This window comes from Chelonia mydas, chromosome 1, assembly GCF_015237465.2.
Source record: "Chelonia mydas isolate rCheMyd1 chromosome 1, rCheMyd1.pri.v2, whole genome shotgun sequence".
NCBI lineage: Eukaryota > Metazoa > Chordata > Testudines > Cheloniidae > Chelonia > Chelonia mydas.
In genome coordinates, this window is record NC_057849.1 from 113,276,960 (window position 1) to 113,295,118 (window position 18,159).

The 18,159-nt window shown below is 42.9% G+C and overlaps 1 protein-coding gene across 4 annotated transcripts in view; it reads right to left on the reverse strand.

Moving 5' to 3' along the window:
* Nucleotides 1–1,416: 1,416 nt before the first annotated feature.
* GPR45 (G protein-coupled receptor 45) overlaps nt 1,417–18,159 on the reverse strand; it is a 33,661-nt gene continuing 16,918 nt past the window's right edge. The window contains exons 2-4 of one of the 4 annotated variants that reach the window (XM_043536548.1): nt 13,602–13,758; nt 7,418–7,500; nt 1,417–5,645 (exon numbers count right to left, since the gene is read on the reverse strand). In XM_043536548.1, coding sequence (XP_043392483.1) covers nt 4,242–5,357 — 1,116 coding nt within the window. In that variant the 5' untranslated portion in view covers nt 5,358–5,645; nt 7,418–7,500; nt 13,602–13,758 and the 3' untranslated portion in view covers nt 1,417–4,241. Of the gene's footprint in view, nt 5,646–7,417; nt 7,501–13,601; nt 13,759–17,089; nt 17,358–18,159 lie in introns of those variants that run through there. The other 3 variants (XM_027831121.3, XM_043536556.1, XR_006287629.1) reach the window with 3 other exon arrangements.

The window sequence follows — 18,159 nt, forward strand, 5'->3', positions numbered from 1 at the left end:
GGGAGGGGAGTTGCCAGGGTTGGCAGGTTCCCTACCTGGCTCTGTGCCTCCCAGGAAGTGGCGACATCTCTCAGTTCCTAGGTGGAGGCATGACCAGGCAGCTGTGTGTGCTGTCTCTGCCCCGAGCACCAACTCCACAGCTCCCACTGGCTGGGAACCATGGCCAATGGGAGTTGCGGGGGTGGTGCATGCAGGCGGAGGCAGCACAGAGATCAGCCTGGCCACGCCTCCGCCTAGGAGCTGAGGGATGTCACTGCTTCTAGGGAGCCCTCCCCTCCCCCCGAGGTAAGCATCGCCCAGAGCCCTTACCCCCCGCCCCAGCCCCAGCTCCGAGGCCTCTCCCACACCCAAACTCCTACTGTTGCTGTGGGGGGAGGGCATAGTGGCCCAAGACTGCTCAGTGGGGCCAGCTGCACCAGCCACTGCAGAAGTCACAGAGGACCTGGAAAGTCACAAAATCCATGACTTCCGTGACAAACTCACAGCCTTAGTTATACAGCACCCGCAAACACTAGTTACCTACGGCCTAGAGGGGTCACAAGTGGTCAAATGACAAGGTCCAAGTGGCCAGCTATCCGCCTGTCACTGGGATTCCAAGAGATGGCCAGAAGGTCAAATCCAAATTCCTCAGACCTGTCTACCCCATTTATGTTAGTAACGGCTACAATTACACCAACAACATGTCAATCAAAGAAAAACCATTAAGCAAGCATTTTTTAAGCCATTAGTTTTACAGATGTGTTTTTGCAGAGTCTGCATTCTCATGTCCGTCTGTCCCATCCCGTTCCCTCCCCCCCGCCCCCCGAAGTCAAATATAGATAGCCTTCCTGTTTTTCACAGATGCTCACCCAAGCATATCAGAGAGGACATAGTATCAAGGGGTAGCCGTTTTAGTCTGTATCCACAAAAACAACAAGGAGTCCGGTGGCACCTTAAAGACTAACAGATTTATTTGGGCATAAGCTTTCATGGGTAAAAAAAGCACTTCTTCAGATGCATCAGAGAGGACATAGACTCAGGCACATTCCATGTGATTGCTGCCTCCTCCCTCCCAGCTTTGCCTTAGTTAAGCTAAGTTCCTGCAAAGGCCTGCTAAATGCAAGAAGCAGAATAATTGATAGTCCATCCCAATTATTGGCAGTGGCTTGGACACCTAGCTGGTTGCTAAAAACGCCCCTCATCACAATAAGAAAAGGAGTACTTGTGGCACCTTAGAGACTAACAAATTTATTTGAGCATAAGCTTTCATGAGCTACAGCTCACTTCATCAGATGCATTCAGTGGAAAATACAGTGGGGAGATTTATATACACAGAGAACATGAAACAATGGGTGTTACCATACACATTGTAACGAGAGTGATCAGGTAAGGTGAGCTATTACCAGCAGGAGAGCGGGGGGGGGGGGGCGAGGGGGTGAAGAGGGAACCTTTTGTAGCGATAATCAAGGTGGGCCATTTCCAGCAGTTGACAAGAACGTCTGAGGAACAGCGGATAGAGACTAACACGGCTGCTACTCTGAAACCTCATCACAATGCATCCCTTTAAAAAGGTTTAGTCTTTAGGATGACATTAGCTGTAACATGTCCCTATCTTGATGCTCATGAGAGAGCAGGCATCTGCTAGTCACTGCTTTAGCTCAAATGGTGGCAGTCTTTGCTTTGATGTTGAAAGTCCTCTGTCTATCCCCACAGACCTAGGGAGGAGGGACTGTTACAGACACATGAAAGTAGCTCTGTCTTCCTAACCATAGAACGTGTAACTTTTCAGGAAGAAACTGCAACTGCAGTTGCATTATGTACGTGCATGCCTTGGCATTTTCAAATCAGTCAGCCAAATGTCCTCAAAGCTGTGGATGTCACCTTTAATACCTTGTCCTGTGAGCCAAATTCATACATGCTATCAATCTACAGTTTGCTCAATCACATCATTATGCAGCAGCATTGCAGTGCAGTATGCTGATAGAGTCAATGTGATTGTTATTTCATATCATTCCTTGCTACTTATATGATGTGCATTTGGAAAAGGCCACTGGCTCCAAAAGACCTTAACATTGGTCCTTAACTTGTTTTTGACAGCTGGAGCTGGTCTGGCCATGCAAATTTTGGGCATTGCATTTGCATCCAACTGTAGAGTAGCTTTGGCTATGCTATCTTGCAAAAAGTGTGATGTTAATCATATTTTTTGACACTTGCTTTCCAGGCCATCAGCGATTACACTTTAACATTAACCCCTATGTTAGAATGATGTTCAGATAATTTGGAGTACTCTACTTTTCTCCAAACCTATAGTTTTAATTAGGTATAGATTTTAAACATATCCTCCATTCTAATGGGACGGTAATTGAAATTTTTTTTTTTTTTAACTGTACAGCCTCCCTGAAATCAGACATTCCAGCCATTTTATTGTAACTATCTAATTGTTTCTCAGTACTGATGCAACCTTCCCCGCAAGAGGGGATACAGAAAGGGGCACCTCTGTACTAGAGCTGAGAGACCCTGTGGTTGGCTGCTTCACCGATTTTAGTTAGTAGTAACTTTATAGTCTTTCTATAACTAAGGTTGTACCACAAGGTTTTCCATTCTTTGGTTTTCCACTGAATTTTGATCACTGATCAATAGATCCCTCAATGTCAGATGTTTTCTTGAATTATTGTACCAAGTCTTAAATTGTTCTTTTGGGGGGAAAAGATGATGGCAGAACAACTCCCTATGGGGAAAATGGGATTTAAAAAAAAAAAATATCTGCCAATCCTAGTTATGTACCTTACACGAGGGAAGCTGGCTTTAGGTTGTAAGAAACAGGAATACTAGGCAGTTTTCCATACAGCCTGTTTGCTCTCTCAGCAGCTTTTGTTCATGAGACGATGCTGGTCTGACTGCATGGACTGGTAGCACTGAATGGGACTGCTTTAGAGCAGTTTAGTTTGTGCATTTGAATCTTTAACAAAACAGGTTATTGCAAAATAACTTGAGTGCACCAAGTCTAAGCAATTTAAAGGCCACTGCTGTCATGACAATCATGCATCTGCCCCAGCTGTTACTGTCATACGTAACAGCTGATATGCATAAACAGGGTCATGTGGACTAAAGGTTTCCCTTGCTGTTCCTCCTCCTACTGTGAGGGAGTCCAGACTTTTTTCTTTTTCTCACTGCTCTCTCGATCCCTCAGAGCAGCATATTGCAGCAGGCAGCATGAAGGAAAAGCTCACCAGCACTGGATGCTTCATATGGGTTCTCTTGCGCATCTACCTCTTGTTGCTGTTTAGGGCCAAGAGGCACATGTACCACCACCACACTCCCTACGCAAGGGACAGGATCACGGAGAGACAACACGCATGGCATGCGTGGAGGGACCAATCTTGGGGTGAGATACAGGATACAGCTTGACAAACTGGGGAAGTAGGACAGGACCAGAGGGCAGTGACAAGGAAAATGTTGGGAAGGTAGAACTGGAAAACAAAGGCCTCTGCAGGGGGAGAAAGAACTAGGTCAAACAAGAGCGATGAACACAAAAGGAAACGAACGTATGTAACCAAGAGAGGAGAGAATGCTGAAGATAGAAATAAAAGAAGGATAGGCTACAGGTCAATGCATGAGATTGGAAGCCAGGACTTCAGCACTCTATTTCTGGTCTGCAATAGAGTGCCAGTGTCCCCCGAGACCGCCTTTATGTGCCTCAGTTTCTCATCTGTAAAATGGAGGTAAGAGCCATCTCACAGGTATGTGTTATATTAAGATTCTCTGATGGAAAGTGTATACAAGTGTCAATGAACAAATTAGGTAATAGAAGAGAAGCACAGTGAGAAAAAGCTCCTCCATGAAAAATCTCGCTTGGGGAGCTGCACAGGATATGACAGCTATGGCTATTTTAAAAAATGAAAAGCTACAAAACTGTTAGTCATTGTCACAATATAAAAATGTGTTAGTGGCCATATGCACCTCACCTAGTACCAGCTTCTAGAGGTATTGGTGTGTGACTATATATTTGGTCACAAGTGACATTTTTACATGGCACCAAGTATTGCAACATTATTGCCCCAAGTGGTTTTAATTGAAGCAGTACTAATGAGTTATTTGTAAGCTTGGGGAAGTTAGAAATACAATCTTAACACACAGAACAATGGAGCACAGCATCCCTTTAAAGATTTGTGACAAATGCAGAAAGTAAATAGTAGAAATGAACTATTGCCACTTTAACCAGTCCTTTCATAACTTTTCCCTCACTGGCCCACAGCTTCTTCCTAAACAGCTGACTGGGTCTCACTACAGATGTATATTGTACTTGGCTGGATTCTCCTCTTTGTTCGTCCAGGCACTTTAGGAAGGATCTTGAATGTTTTAGGCATGAACTCCATGCAGGCCTCACGGAATTTCTTGATTCTCCAGCAGTAGACGACAGGGTTAAACACTGACTTGAGGTAACTCAGCCACAAGATGTAGGTGCTGGTGATGTAGAAAGAAGGGCTGTAGTAGAACTGTCTGCTAAACACAGAGAGCAAGCTGAACACGGTGTGTGGAAGCCAGCAGAGTGAAAAGCCAATGAACAGAATGAGAATTGTAGTGAAGGCTCTGGTTTTGAAGCTCATGTCCACATTCATCTGCTGAGGCTTCTGTAGTCCCATGAGGCTTAGTTTGCTCACCTGGCCCAAGCAAAGGCTCTCAGCATGGTTGTGGATCCTTAGGGCATTGCGCCGCACGGTATTTAGAATGCAAAGGTAAGAATACAGCATGACACTGAAAGGCATGAAGAAAACTGCCACAACTAGCATCACGGCATAAGCTCGGTCAGCAGGAAATTCAGTGTACCCCAGAACACACTGGGGAGCCCGGGCTGGTACTTCCACAAAGGTCCGTCCAATCACTGAAGGAAAGGAAATGCAGAAGGACAGTGCCCAAGACATGGCGATGAGGACTTTGGCACGGTGAGGGTTCAGCTTGTCTTGCCGCTGAACAATAATTAAGAAACGGTCCACACTAATGATCAAGAGTATAGAGACTCCTTCCAAGACAAATAACCAATAGAGCATAGCTGATATCCTACAGAAGTGAGCTCCGAAGTTCCAGTTCACTGTAATAATTGTAACTGCAGTAAAAGGCATGCAGAGCAAAGACAGCATGATGTCAGAAAAGGCCAAAGTTGCTAGCAGCAGGTTGATGGCTGAACGCATGGCTGCCTTCTGGTAGACAATGAGGCAGACAATGGCATTACCAAAAAATCCAACGGCAATCATGAATACCATTATTATTACCAACAATATCCTGAATGGGGCAGGCTGAGCTATGTAACTGGAGCCTATGGATGGGGTACTCTGATTGAGAGCAAGATCACTGTCTATGGGAGTGTCGTTGCATGCCATCCCTGACAAACATGAAGTGGGAGAAAGAAGAGCTAAAAAGTCTTCCTGTTAATGCTTTGATTGTTGCCATTTTTTCATGTTGCTTGCCAGAAAAAGGCCATGGAGAAACGTCTGCAGATGGCTGTGGTTAAAATGGTTAAAATAGAGATCTGTCTTTGAGGAAATATTTTTCAGATATCAGGAGGGCTGAACAAAAGCTAATATTTAGCAAACAGCAAGTAACTTCAGGGTTTATTGGAGTTGGAGTTGAGTCCATCTTCAAGGACATTTGCTTGGTGAATCTCTGACCTAGAGAAAACAGGAAGGTGAATCAAAAAAGTCACTCTCTGCATCTGTTCAAGGACCATGGGATACATGCAATGATGATGATGAAATTCCTTTAATCCTTATATGTAAAGATAGTCAGATGTCCTAACAGCACATGCTTCCAGTGTTCGATAAAAGAACTACATTTTCTAGTAAGACCACCAATATCAGTTTTATTTATTAGATACACTTAGACCCTCACATTACCTGGTCAGAGAAAACAAATGACTGAAGTTTCTGGATGTTTGAATCATTTTTCAGGTTTTCACTTATCAGGTCTTATTTCAAAGTTTCTGTGGTCTGCTCCACTATCTCTATTTATCAAATGGAAGGTCTAGTGTACTTCTTCAAATCCTTCCTGAAAACATTGTGTGGGTTAATATTCAGCCACTAAACTCCCCTGCCTACTCCATTGTCTGACTGTTGGTAGGATTAGGAATGCTAGAGAGGCCACATACTCCTTCTGTGGTAATATGCACCATAGAAATGCCTATGGAGAAAATAAATGACAAATGGAAACAAGAAAAATAAGCCCCTGGAATGTCCAGAAGACACGTGATTACAAAGGAGAGAGGAAGTTATCTCCCTAGATTTATTTCTTATTCCCTGTCTCATCTCACAATTGTGCCTTCCCTGCCCTTCATACCTGGGTGCCTTTTACCTGTTTATGTACTCGTGTGTAAAACAGCACGTAATCCTACTCTGCTAATAGCAATACTACACTGGGCTAGATTCACAAAAGGACGTAAGCCCCTAACTGGCTACTATTCACCAACACATTTTATGTACACACACACACCACATTACTAAAGTGTTATGCACCACTAATACTGTCCACATGATATTAAATATGAATTCTGTGTAGTTAGGCTACCTGACATATATCATGTTCTTCCTGTAATTCTGTTCACCTATGCCAAGTATCCCACAACACTTCGCAAAGCTAAAGTCAGCTTTGGCACTGGAAAACAGGAAACCTGTTAAAGGCAATATACAGTTGTGGTTTGTCCTGGTACAAGTATGGAGATATCTGCATGGGCAATTAGTTTGGAATACAGTACCCAAAACAGCAAAGGAAAGGTACACCATGGTGCCAGAAGAACAAGACAAAAAGCTGGTTGGTTAAATTTCGTCACAGCGTACCCTCTAACTTGTAAAGAGGTTACTGTATTTATGTAGTCTCACATGCATGATATGGGAGCACAACTGTGAACAGTGAACTGCATGTCTTTAGACAATAAGTGAGTGGAGCTTGGTTATTTGATCTCTTGAACTTTTTTAATATTGAACCACAAGCTTAGTCAAGATCATTTGGCTATATTTTGAGAAATACAAGTTACGAGCCTAAATCCCCAAATCAGGCCTGACTATGATTCAAACCTCCCCGCTCAGCAGCCTCCAGACTTTGTAGGTGCCTATACAACCTCTCTTGGCACCTATATTATTGCACTAGACATTCCCTAGGCACCTATGGTCCCACATCTGCACATGCTCACTGCAACTCCATGCTCACTGTCCGGTTGCCTAAGCCCCAGAGTGATACATGAACTGGGGGATGATAGGCATTCCTCTACTAAACTTGCTTGTGGGGCCGTAGCTGGTAAGTGTGCTCAAACTCACCTAGTGCATCAGGTTCTATAGGCACGCTTACACAAAATGGTGAGGGAAAGGAGGGGAGGGCACACCCCCTAACTTTTAGTCCAGTGGTTAGGGTACTCACATTGGAAGAGACCCCGGCGTCAAGTCCTGCCTACCTGTGAGGAGAGAGGATTTAAATGGGGATTTGCCATCTCTTAGCTGTGAGGCTCCTTTAGTCTCTCCTGTTGAAGTTGTTCCACTGTGGATAAATAAGAGTCACTGGCTGAGTGTGCACACAAAAATGACTTTTGCCTAATGGTTACCGCACCCACCCGGGATGTGGAAGAGCCATGACTGAGCCCCCCTGTTGTGATAACACTTTATCCCCAATAGGACAGCTTCAACAGGAGAAATTGAGGCCACCCACAACAGACTACCCACAGCTCACGGGTTAGGGCACTCAACTGTGCTGTGGCAGATCCCAGTTCAAATCCCAAGAGAAGGGGCTTCAACCAGGTGTATCTTGACAGTAGAACTGCAGTCAGCGGTCCCGTCGGGACTATTTTTTGACTGGACAATAGAAATTCAAGGAGTTAGGCTGGAAGAAATTAGGCTAGAACTGTCTGGAGGGTTTAATAAAGTTCCACTTGTTCAAATGAACCTACATTCAGCATCTCTCTGTGAAGGAAACAGCAGCTGAGTACCCGGAGCATGGGACTAAAAGTTGTAAGGGAGGTCTTCCCTCTCCCACTGCTGTGTGGAAAAAATCCACTTTAGGTACCGATCTCAGTTGTAAAGCTTCGGAGTTAGGCACCTATCTCCCTGACAGGGGTGGGGCTTAGTGCACACCCCTCACAGTGGTGTGCTGGCTTTTGTGAATTGCCCCTTCACCATCTAGGGAGCTTAGACGCCTAACTCAAGATTTGTGATCGCAATGTGTTCCTGTGATTTTTCTAGGCACCGAAGTACCTTTGTGACTCTAGGTTTAAATGATTCCTTGGGATTTGGAAAGATTTCTAGTTGTAGCTTTACTTCTAACTGCAGTACCCTTCTAATTATTCTGTTAATATTTATTCAGGGTCCTTCCCTCTGCTTTGGTGGCTGTGCTAGCTCATAAACAAGTGTTAAATATTAGATAAGCCTGTGTGTACCTTCCAAATGATGGACAAACTTTTGTTTGAGTATCATAACTGGAAAAAAAAATGAATTTCCAAACCCATAACTATAGTCTGGGAAGAGCATTTGCTGTCCATAAGTAAATGACTCAAATGTCTTCCCCATTTAGGTCCATTATATTAAATGGATCCATTAACAGTGTTTCAAAACACGTGAACACTCTGCACAGGCACACACATCACCATAGGCTCATTAATTCATCTTTTGTAAAAGTCTAATATGACTAATTTCAATGCCACAGCAAGAATTTCCAGTATTTCACCTCATCTATATTGTTTCCAAGGACTTGACATTTCAGTCTGAGTTACTAGTGCTTTATAAAGACAGAGCAAAAATGTCAGTCTGCTACCACTGCCATTTATGCACTAATCACTGGAGTTATTTTTAAAAAAAAGCCATGAATAATTTGCTTGGTCTTCATATTTTAAATTATCCTTTTTAAATGTTCAATACTATTAAGATCCCCTTTGTGAGGCCCCCAGGTCTGCATGAGGATGGATGTCTGTACCAGGCCCTCATGTATCCATGGGTGGGGGCTGACAGAGCAAGATGGAAGATAGGAGCACCAAGTCAGTGCAGGAAATAAAGTACAAAAGTTGAGTAAGGTGGAAGGAAGGAAAATGGCACTAATGAAGCGTGAAGGGGGGGAAGTCTCACCCCACAGGAGAAGAAAAAAGGAGGAGGAGAGAGATGCACAAGGAAGGAAAAAAGGGGAATAAAGAAAAGCGTGAAGAGGTATGTGTGCGCATGCACACACATACCTCCTACCAAGCACATGCAGACACACCGTAGCAACATGAAACTATTTCTCCATACCAGACTGTGTTCTAGGAATGTCTTTCATGGCTAGAGAGAGTCTCTGAGCAATAAAATAAAGTTGTCCACCATGGCCAAATTAAATTATTTTTTATGAAAAATCATGGCTATTTTGACAAAAATGGAAGTTTTTGCAAGAAAACAATTAGTTTTCATTGCTATTTGGGTGGATTTAATCAGAAAACAACTTTTGATTTTCCACAACTGAAAATGGCTTGTTTTTGTGATGAAAATCTAGGGTGAGATCTTCACCCCTGCTTTGGTCCCTTTATGTCATATAAATGGGATGGAGCCACAAAAAGACTTTAAAAGCCATTTTCCAGGGAGCATTGCAAGGATTCCCCTGCATAGGCATGGTGGAAGACAGGCAGCCTTCTGTATACTTCTTCCCAAGGCTGGGTATAGGGAGTATGGTGGGGTTGTGATGGGGGCGGGGGCAAGGTGGGCAGGGGATGCAGAATGCAGCACTTCAGAGCTTTCAGCCAGCACTGTAACCCATAGGGCAGCCCAGGAAAGGCTAACTTTAGGATATGACTTCACCACCATGAGAAGGTATGACTGTAGCAGTGGTAGGTAGGCATACCCAAGCTAGCTTAAAACTAGCTAGTATGGGTAACAAAAGTAGAGAAGATGTGGTGGCACAGGTTTCAGCACCGACTGGTAATTCAAGCACATACCCAGGGTCCTCAGTGGGCTTGTACTCTGGCTGATAGGCCAAACATAAGCCTGTGTCACCATAGCTTCACTATTGTTGTTACCTGTGCTAGCTCCATTACAATCACACCTTCAAGGGCAGTGAAGTCATGTCCTTACACAGCCCATGCCTGTGGCTGCTCTAGCCTCCACGAGTGCAGGATGAAAGAAAAAAAAAAAAAAAAAGCCTTAAAGCACCTAATTGAAGCTCAGCACAGAATCTCAACTCTAAACTCTTCTGCAGAATTTTAACGAAAATGATGTTCTTTGGTTTTGTTTTGCTTTAGTTTCCTAAAGCCCATGAACTATATTTTTCAACCAGTAATCTTGTCCATATTGCTTTTGCTGTGGTAATGGTCATACCAGAACACTTGTGTCAGGCTTTGATTAAAGTACAGTTTTTTGAACGGTAAACCAGCCCTCAATCTGAAAGTGCTTGTACCCTCATCGATAAGAAAACCCCTCAGAGTTGACAGCAGTTGATTCTATTATTGCTGCAGATTCTGTCTGCTTTCTTTCCTCTAAAATGTGTCTTTTCTAAAGGAGAGAGGGGGGAAAAAACCCACCCATGCAAGAAAAAATTGTTACATTGTGGAACAGACTTTACTGCCTTGTCTTTTGGACAGTATGAGTCAATGGGGGTCTGGCTGCTCTCCGCTCCACTTCTTTAAGAAAGTTGGTGAATTGTCTGGATAAAAGTAAACTTGCCTGGGACTCTGCAAGAAACTTCTCCACCTCTCCTAGGGGCCTTTCCCTAGTGCTAAGGGTAGCAAAGGTGAACTAACTTGATCGTATGATTTGTTGGCAGTTGGCCTTCCTGGCTACGGGAGTAAGGATTCTGACTGAAGACTATTCAATAAAATTTTAAAAAGGCTGAAGTGGCAGTATTTCATACACTGAATGAAAGGAGTCTTGATACTCCAGCTAATAGATTGTAAATTTTCATTTCCCAACCCTTTCATTTTGCTCAAGTACTGAATTCAAGATATTCTCTCATGGTCTGATGCTATGAGGCACTCAGTCTCTTGCAGGCCTGAACTCTAATTGCTTAGTGTGGATCACTTTTGTTTTGCATATTAATGTAAGCAGGATCTGAAAGAACTCTCCCCTGACGGCTATCTGTGGAGGGGGAGAGACTTCAGGAGCAAACTATATTTACATGAACACATCTACTCTGCGAAGGTATTCAGCAGACAGGAGCTGTGTTGCTCAAAGTGATCAACTTTGGCTGGTGTTGGGTTACAAATCCTTGTAATACTGAATGAGTGGTAATGTTATTAATGTTATCTTTATTGTATGAGTAAAGGGGAGCAGAACTGTGCTGAGCCAGTCCTGATTGAGGGAGTCACCCTCAGTTGAAAAGAACTCGCTAAGCCAGGGGCTCGAATGCCAGAACCCTGTGAAAGTAAGAAGGGTAGAGACAGGTGTCCTAGCCAGGAGGTGTGGCCTCTCCCTAAGGGTCCCCAATCTGGTTTAACCTGTTTCTCCCCACTGTTCAAAGATAGAGCTAAATAGGCTCCATTAGGAGTCTTTTGTTATGTTAAGTACTCCCTAGAGCTGAAAACACTCGTGGGACAGCATTTCTGCCCAGCTTGCTTCACTAAGGCTTTGTCTACACTTATTTAAAGCGCAAAAAGGTCCTTTTTTTGCGCTAAAACCGCGGGAGCATCTACACTTGTTAATGACTTTTTGCAGTGAAGCTCAGAAGTTTCACCACAAAAAGAAAGCCACCTTCACGAGAGGCATATAGCTCTTACTGCTGTTCTTTTTGCGCTGTTGTGAAAGTGAAGACACAGTCTACCAGCGTAAACACCTTTTGGCCTCCAAAGGATATGAGTCAATGGGGGTCAAAGTTCCAAAAGTGACCACTCTGGCCAGCATCTCCGCTGCTCTGATGCCAGGTAAACGGATGTCTGCCCCTCCCACCTGTAAGCCCCGGGAAGTTTGAAACTCCCTTTCCCTTTGCTTGTAGATATGGCAGGGAAAGCAGCCAGACAGCAGGGAATTTTTTAAAAAATGCCACGAAAGAAACAAGGAAGTAATGGGGCAGCACAGGGCACTGAGCAGGGACCCAGGATGCCTTCTGCTCACCCCCACCTTCCCACAAGATCTATTGAGAGAGCTGCACTGTGGGATAGCTTCCCTACAGCACTGCTCTCATCGGCGATGGAAATGCTGGTAGTGTAAACACTCTCTGATGCCTGAGGAACTGAGTGAGTACACAAACCAGTGCTTTACTTTCACCGGTTCCCTATCACTGGTGAAACTTACAGCACAGAAACTCTGTAAGTAAGTGTAGACATACCCTAAGAGCTGAAAGTCATTAAGAGCTGACAATCACTAAGAGCTGGGTGGACTTTCAAGACACTGACCTGCCCAGGTCACAGAAGGGAGGTAGGTGGCAGAAGGTGACCGGCAAGCAGAGAGGAACAACAGCTGCCTGAGCAAGTAATATGCAGTTAAAGGGACCTTTTCTCCCAACTCTCTTTAGGGTTACATATTCAGCATAGATTTCCTCAGACATTGGTAGAGTGGCTACTGGAAGTAGGTGTAAGTTACATCAGTTAATGTCCCCTCTAAACTTACTTAGACTTACCTCTAAATGTGGCTCATTGCCATTAATTGTCATACTTATTTGACTTCAACCCGCCACAATAATATAAGTTAGAAACAGAAAACACATATCATCTGCCAGTGCAGGAGTTGATTTTCTTGTTCTTTGTTCAGTCTAATTTTCTACGTCTCAACTGTTGGAACTTTTTCTTCCCTGATAGACCTCACTGCCAAGAAATATTTTTTTTGGTTTTCCAGTCTGAGTTTCCTTTTCTTAATTTCATTCTGCTACTCCTAATTATGCATCACCCTTTCCATCCTCAAGGTCATTGACTGCTCAAATATTTGTAGATGCTTTTGTCCCCCTTTCCTATCCTTAATGGATTAACGTTGCAGTGGTCAGTGAACAGTCCTCTTGCAAACACAGGACCAAAATACATGTCTTTTTGACAGTGGTTAAGTACAGGAGAGTTGAAAAGAAAACATACTTTGGCATATATTTTATAAAATGACGTATTCATTGTAACAAGATTTAACTACTAAACCAAATGTTATTTCAGGTAGGATTGAATGAACCGCCTACTGAAATTTGGGGTCTCAGGTAAATTTACTTTGTTACGCTTCAGTCCTCATGCACTAAATCAAGTAAATACATTACGTGTTCCGAATGTCAAGGGAGAACATAGATGAATGGTCCCTACTCACGCTGCATAATTAATTTCTATTACTGAGAGTTCCACACATGACCAGGACTGAAATATTACCCCAGAGTCTGGTTTCACTCCACTAAGGAGTAAGTACTCTATAGTAATTTATACTTATGCCCACTGAATCCATTCCACAGCTCTAAATAGAAACAAAAAGAAATAAAAATAAGATTCCCCAGGAGAGTGCACGATGCATGTTTCCTCTGCAATCTGCTGCACCAGAAAATGGCAGCAGTTTTGCAGCTAGCCAGACTCCTAGAAATTTAAAGATGCACTAAAAGCAGTTGCAAGTGATGTGCACCCATATACCATACCACAGAGGGAAGCAGCTGAGAGTTAATGTAGTCTGAGACTGCACTAACTCCTCTGTAGATCCTCAGCTCATTGCCGCAGGGACTGAACAAAGCCTGCCTACCTGGTTCCCCGCCCTGGTCCATGCTCTCCCCACATGGGGATCTAGAGATCTTCAGATAGCTCTCTTCAGGTCCAAAGATGGAGGGAGATGGTGCTGCAGAGGCAGCTGACACTTCCTTTTGCACAGAAGAGGTCTACATGTGGAAGAGACTCTTTTCCTGTAAATCATAGGGGAATGTTTACTCTCTTGCTCTTCTATACACAAACACTCTCAAAATAGGGCTCTCATTTGCTAAATCTAGGAATTAACCGATATCTTCCTTACTGTCATAGACAGAACTGGCTCCCTGAACGCAACTGCTGTTCTCAACCTTCATCTCAGTTGTTGCCAAGGAAACCAGATCAGTACATTCACAAACAACTTCGTATAACCAGTTTTGCCCTGGGAATCTTGGAACTGTTTCTCCCCACCCCCTTTGCTGAGGTTCATTTATCTTAGTTGATTATACCACTTCTGCAAGCTCCCTTTATATGGGAACAGCTACAAGATGCATGTAAATACATCAAAATGTACACTGAAACAAAGAGAGCGAGCACATGTGTGTGCATGTGCACCATCTACCTTTTATTTCTTTTTTTAAAACTCTGGCTTTTTCAACCTCAGTGGAAAAGGTTAGTTTGGGTTGAACTAGTTAATAAGCCATGATACTGGCAATGCAAGAAATTTCTCAGTAGTACTAAAGCAGTAGAACACCAAAGATTCATCAACTTCAATCCAATCCACTTAAAAAAAAAAAAGATTTATTTACAGTACCTAAAATATAAAAGAGGGCAATAACAAGCCTATTTAAATTAACTTGAGACAGGCTTAATGCCATCTAATTGCTGCACCTGTACCAATGGCAGAAGGAAAAACAATTAAACTTCAGAATTAGAAGTAAACAAACAATCTAATAATAACTAGACCTCCAACAAACAGAAAGGTTATAGAGGATTCACCACAATCTTAGAGTCTAAATAAGTTTTTGTGAAAATGAAAACAAGGTTATAGAGGCAGAAAAAAGTAATCAAGCAATGCAATGCAAAGAATAAATGAATCATCCACATATGCTAAGCCACTGTGAGGATGGTGGGAGGCTAAACAACAAAAAGATAGGTTTGATTTCAGGGGAGTGAAGGCAATGAAGTTGAAACTACCGTAAGCAACCTCCAGGGACCAGCAAAAACAGTTGCCTAACACGGATGGTCTAACTAAAGGCTGGAGAAGATGGTACTGGAAACTTCAGGGTACTTTAAAGTAGTTGTTTAAAATACCTACTGAGGTGGTTCCTTAGAGCAAGTTTCATTATATTTACAGCAAGAATAAAAATGGCACCTCATTTAGAAGTGGATTACACTAGATGACCGTTAGACAGACCACCTATGAAGACTGAAATGCATGCAAGACATTGAAAAAAAATGTTTGGACAATGTGCTTCTTGCCAACCTAACTGCATATGGCAGTTCTACTAAGCAATGAGCCTTCTTCAGTTGCCTTCTTGTAAAAAAGAACCCCCGTGGTTTCATGGAGTCAGAGTTTTCCTAGCTTCTATGAGAGAATAGAGGTCTTTACTCTTTGGAATAGGCAGTTTAAGAAACAAGCTTATTTAACTGTGGCTTAGGGCTTGCTGAATTTATTTGGATCAGTTTTATCATTCCAGAACATACAGCTAACTAATGATTCAAGTATACATAATTATGCAGGGTCTGATTGGACCTTGAAATGCCATTGCTGTGTATCTGTTCCTAATTGCTTTCCAAGCCCAACCAGAACATCAGCTTGACTAGCTAAGAGAAATGACAATGCATCACATGCAAACTTCTTGGCTTTGGTAATACTTTATGGATATTGCCAAAAAACAATATACTGTATTTGCCTTAGAAGATGTAAGACAAAAGCATATGTGCAGATGATAACATGGCTTCTCAATTTAGGGTGTAAACAGCTTGTAAACTAGATATCTACCATATCTCCAGTTTTGCATTATAATAGAATGCCATAAACAGCATTACATTGAGTGTTCACAGCACTGTGCCTTTCAACATCTTAGAATCTCAACACTTCACAATTAGCTGTGGGGGAAGGGGGGGGGAAGGGTGGTGGTGGTGGTGGTGGAGAGGGTCAGGTTATGAGATAGCCAAAACATTAACAACTCTCCAACCAATTTTGCACTTAGCATTTTCCTTGATAAAACTAACTTCAGACACCAAAATCAAACCAATCCAAAACCTGCTTCGTGCTTTGCTTTTCAATTGTCTGCATCCACACGGCATATGGAGTAATGATCACAGGAGGGTAGACTCACATATCATTGCCTGCACGCCAGGACAGCTGCTGCTCATGACATGTGCACTGTTGTGCCTCTGAGGGACAACCTTCCGAGGAGATAGCGCATGCCGCCAGTGATCCGTCATTACAAATTGCCTGGTCCTGGGCCTCTATCCAAGAAATCTGCACAGCTGTGCACTGAAATGCATCACAGGATACAGCTCTTGTTCATATATCCAAGAACTGTGCCTGGATAGTTGGTTAATTTATTTCTGATGCCTTTGGTTTCAACAGACGAGCAGTCCAAAGACAGCAGATTTTAACTTTTCACACACTGCAGTTACACACGGACTGCTTTATAAGTTCTCCACTTGATGTTAAACCACTGAGCAGAGAAGATGCATCAACAACTGTGCACTCATCCACCACTTCTTCCTGTAGTTGGAGCTTGCAAAATCTCTATTAGATGCAGCTCTTTCCCTCTTGAGGATGCTGTGTTTACTTGAAGGAAATGCACACTCCTAATAAATATCACTTGTAAATTGTTCCCAGTTCATTTAGTTCCTGTTTCTGTACATGCTGTTTGATCTCAATTTGTGCTCTCCTTGTATTTTTCCAAGCCTAATCGTTGACCGCATTTCTGGTCTCAAGCACTTTACCTAGTTGCCTGATCCTTAGCGACATCCTGAAGAGGTTTGCTGAAAGATGCACTTTGGAGGTCCACTAAACTCAGACTGACCCAGCACACGAAGCCGGATTCTGCTGATCGAACAGGCAGAAGTGACACATGAAGGGAAACAGAGGACAAGCTCCAACAGAGAGCAAGATCAGTTGGTGTGATGCTGAAGCTAAATCTTATGTAATAAAATCTAAATATTTTATTCAACAAATGCCAGGAGATTTCTTAAATGTTTATATATCCTTCCGCTGCACAAGCTCATAATACGGAGGTCCTGATCCCTGTCCAAGAACAGGATCCTGCAAGATGCTGAGCATTCTGCCCCAGCAAAGCCCTTAAGCACATGAAGTCAATGGGACTTAAGCACATGCTTCATGGGCACATGCTTAAGTGCTTGGCTGGATATGGGCAAGTGTACTCAAGACCTAGCTGGACGCAGCCCATATACAATTGACATTAACTAGGACATGGAGATTGTATTCCAAGGAATGTAAGGGTCTGAATTTCTAAAATGAGAGAGAGAAAAAAGGGTCTTTCAAACAGGAGCAGTTGGTGTTTATTCCTGCAGCACAGAGTCCAGCTCAACTCATTCCAACAATAAAAGACAAAAAGTGTTCTTCTCCTCACGATACTCTCTGAAGTATGTTCTTCTGAGAAATTCTTTAAAGATTCAGGGCCCAGTTCTGCCTTCATTTTTTGGTGTAACTCCCTTATCTGCAGTGGAGTCATTCCTGATTTACAGTGGTGTAAATGAAAAAAAAATAGGCATGTTTCTAAGGAAAGAATGGATTGGATACTCCTCCCCTACTTCAAAACTGTAGTGAGGCACTCTGGAAAAAAGAAATAGGGATTTGTATTATTAAACATTTATATTGCAATAGCACCCACAGGCACAGTGAGGTTGGGCCCTACTGTGCAAACATATAATAAGCCACAGTCACTGTCTCAGAGAGCTTCAGGTATGCCAGTGGGTCCAACTCAGAGGGGAAGGAGAAGTGAGATCCTCTTACCCTAATATAGATTCAGTTATGCTCGGACCAACTCCCATAGGCCACTCTATTAATGCTTAAGATTCTAAACTGGTGTAAATAAGAAATGGAAAGAAATTAAAGAAGCCCCCACTCTACCTTACCTATTAAACAAAAAGGTTTTTTACTTAAACAGGAAAAAATACTTGAATTTATTAACATTTTAGGATTAATTATAAGGCAAGGAAACCAGTCCACACTTTGCTTACAGACAAATACAGCCTTTTAAATAGAAATCCAACATAATCCAAAGACTTCGATTTGAACCCTTTCCCCTCCAACTGCCCATTGACCCTCACACCTCTACCTCTAAATCAAAGCCACATTTCTCTTGGAATTGCATCGCTCTGATAAGTAACATCTGTTTTCCAGCGGTATAAAGTTATAAGGGGATCATCATTAGTCACTAGCATAAAGGATTACACACGGAAAATACAACGGAAAAGTATCAGAACCCCATTTAAAAGATGAAAGGACTAAGTAGGCCTGGTACTCCGTTAATCAATCAATACTGATATTGCTAAAACACTGACAGACGGAACAAATCATTTACTATGCACGTCACTGGAGGGACAACCCCACTGTAGTTATTGTGGAGACTGTT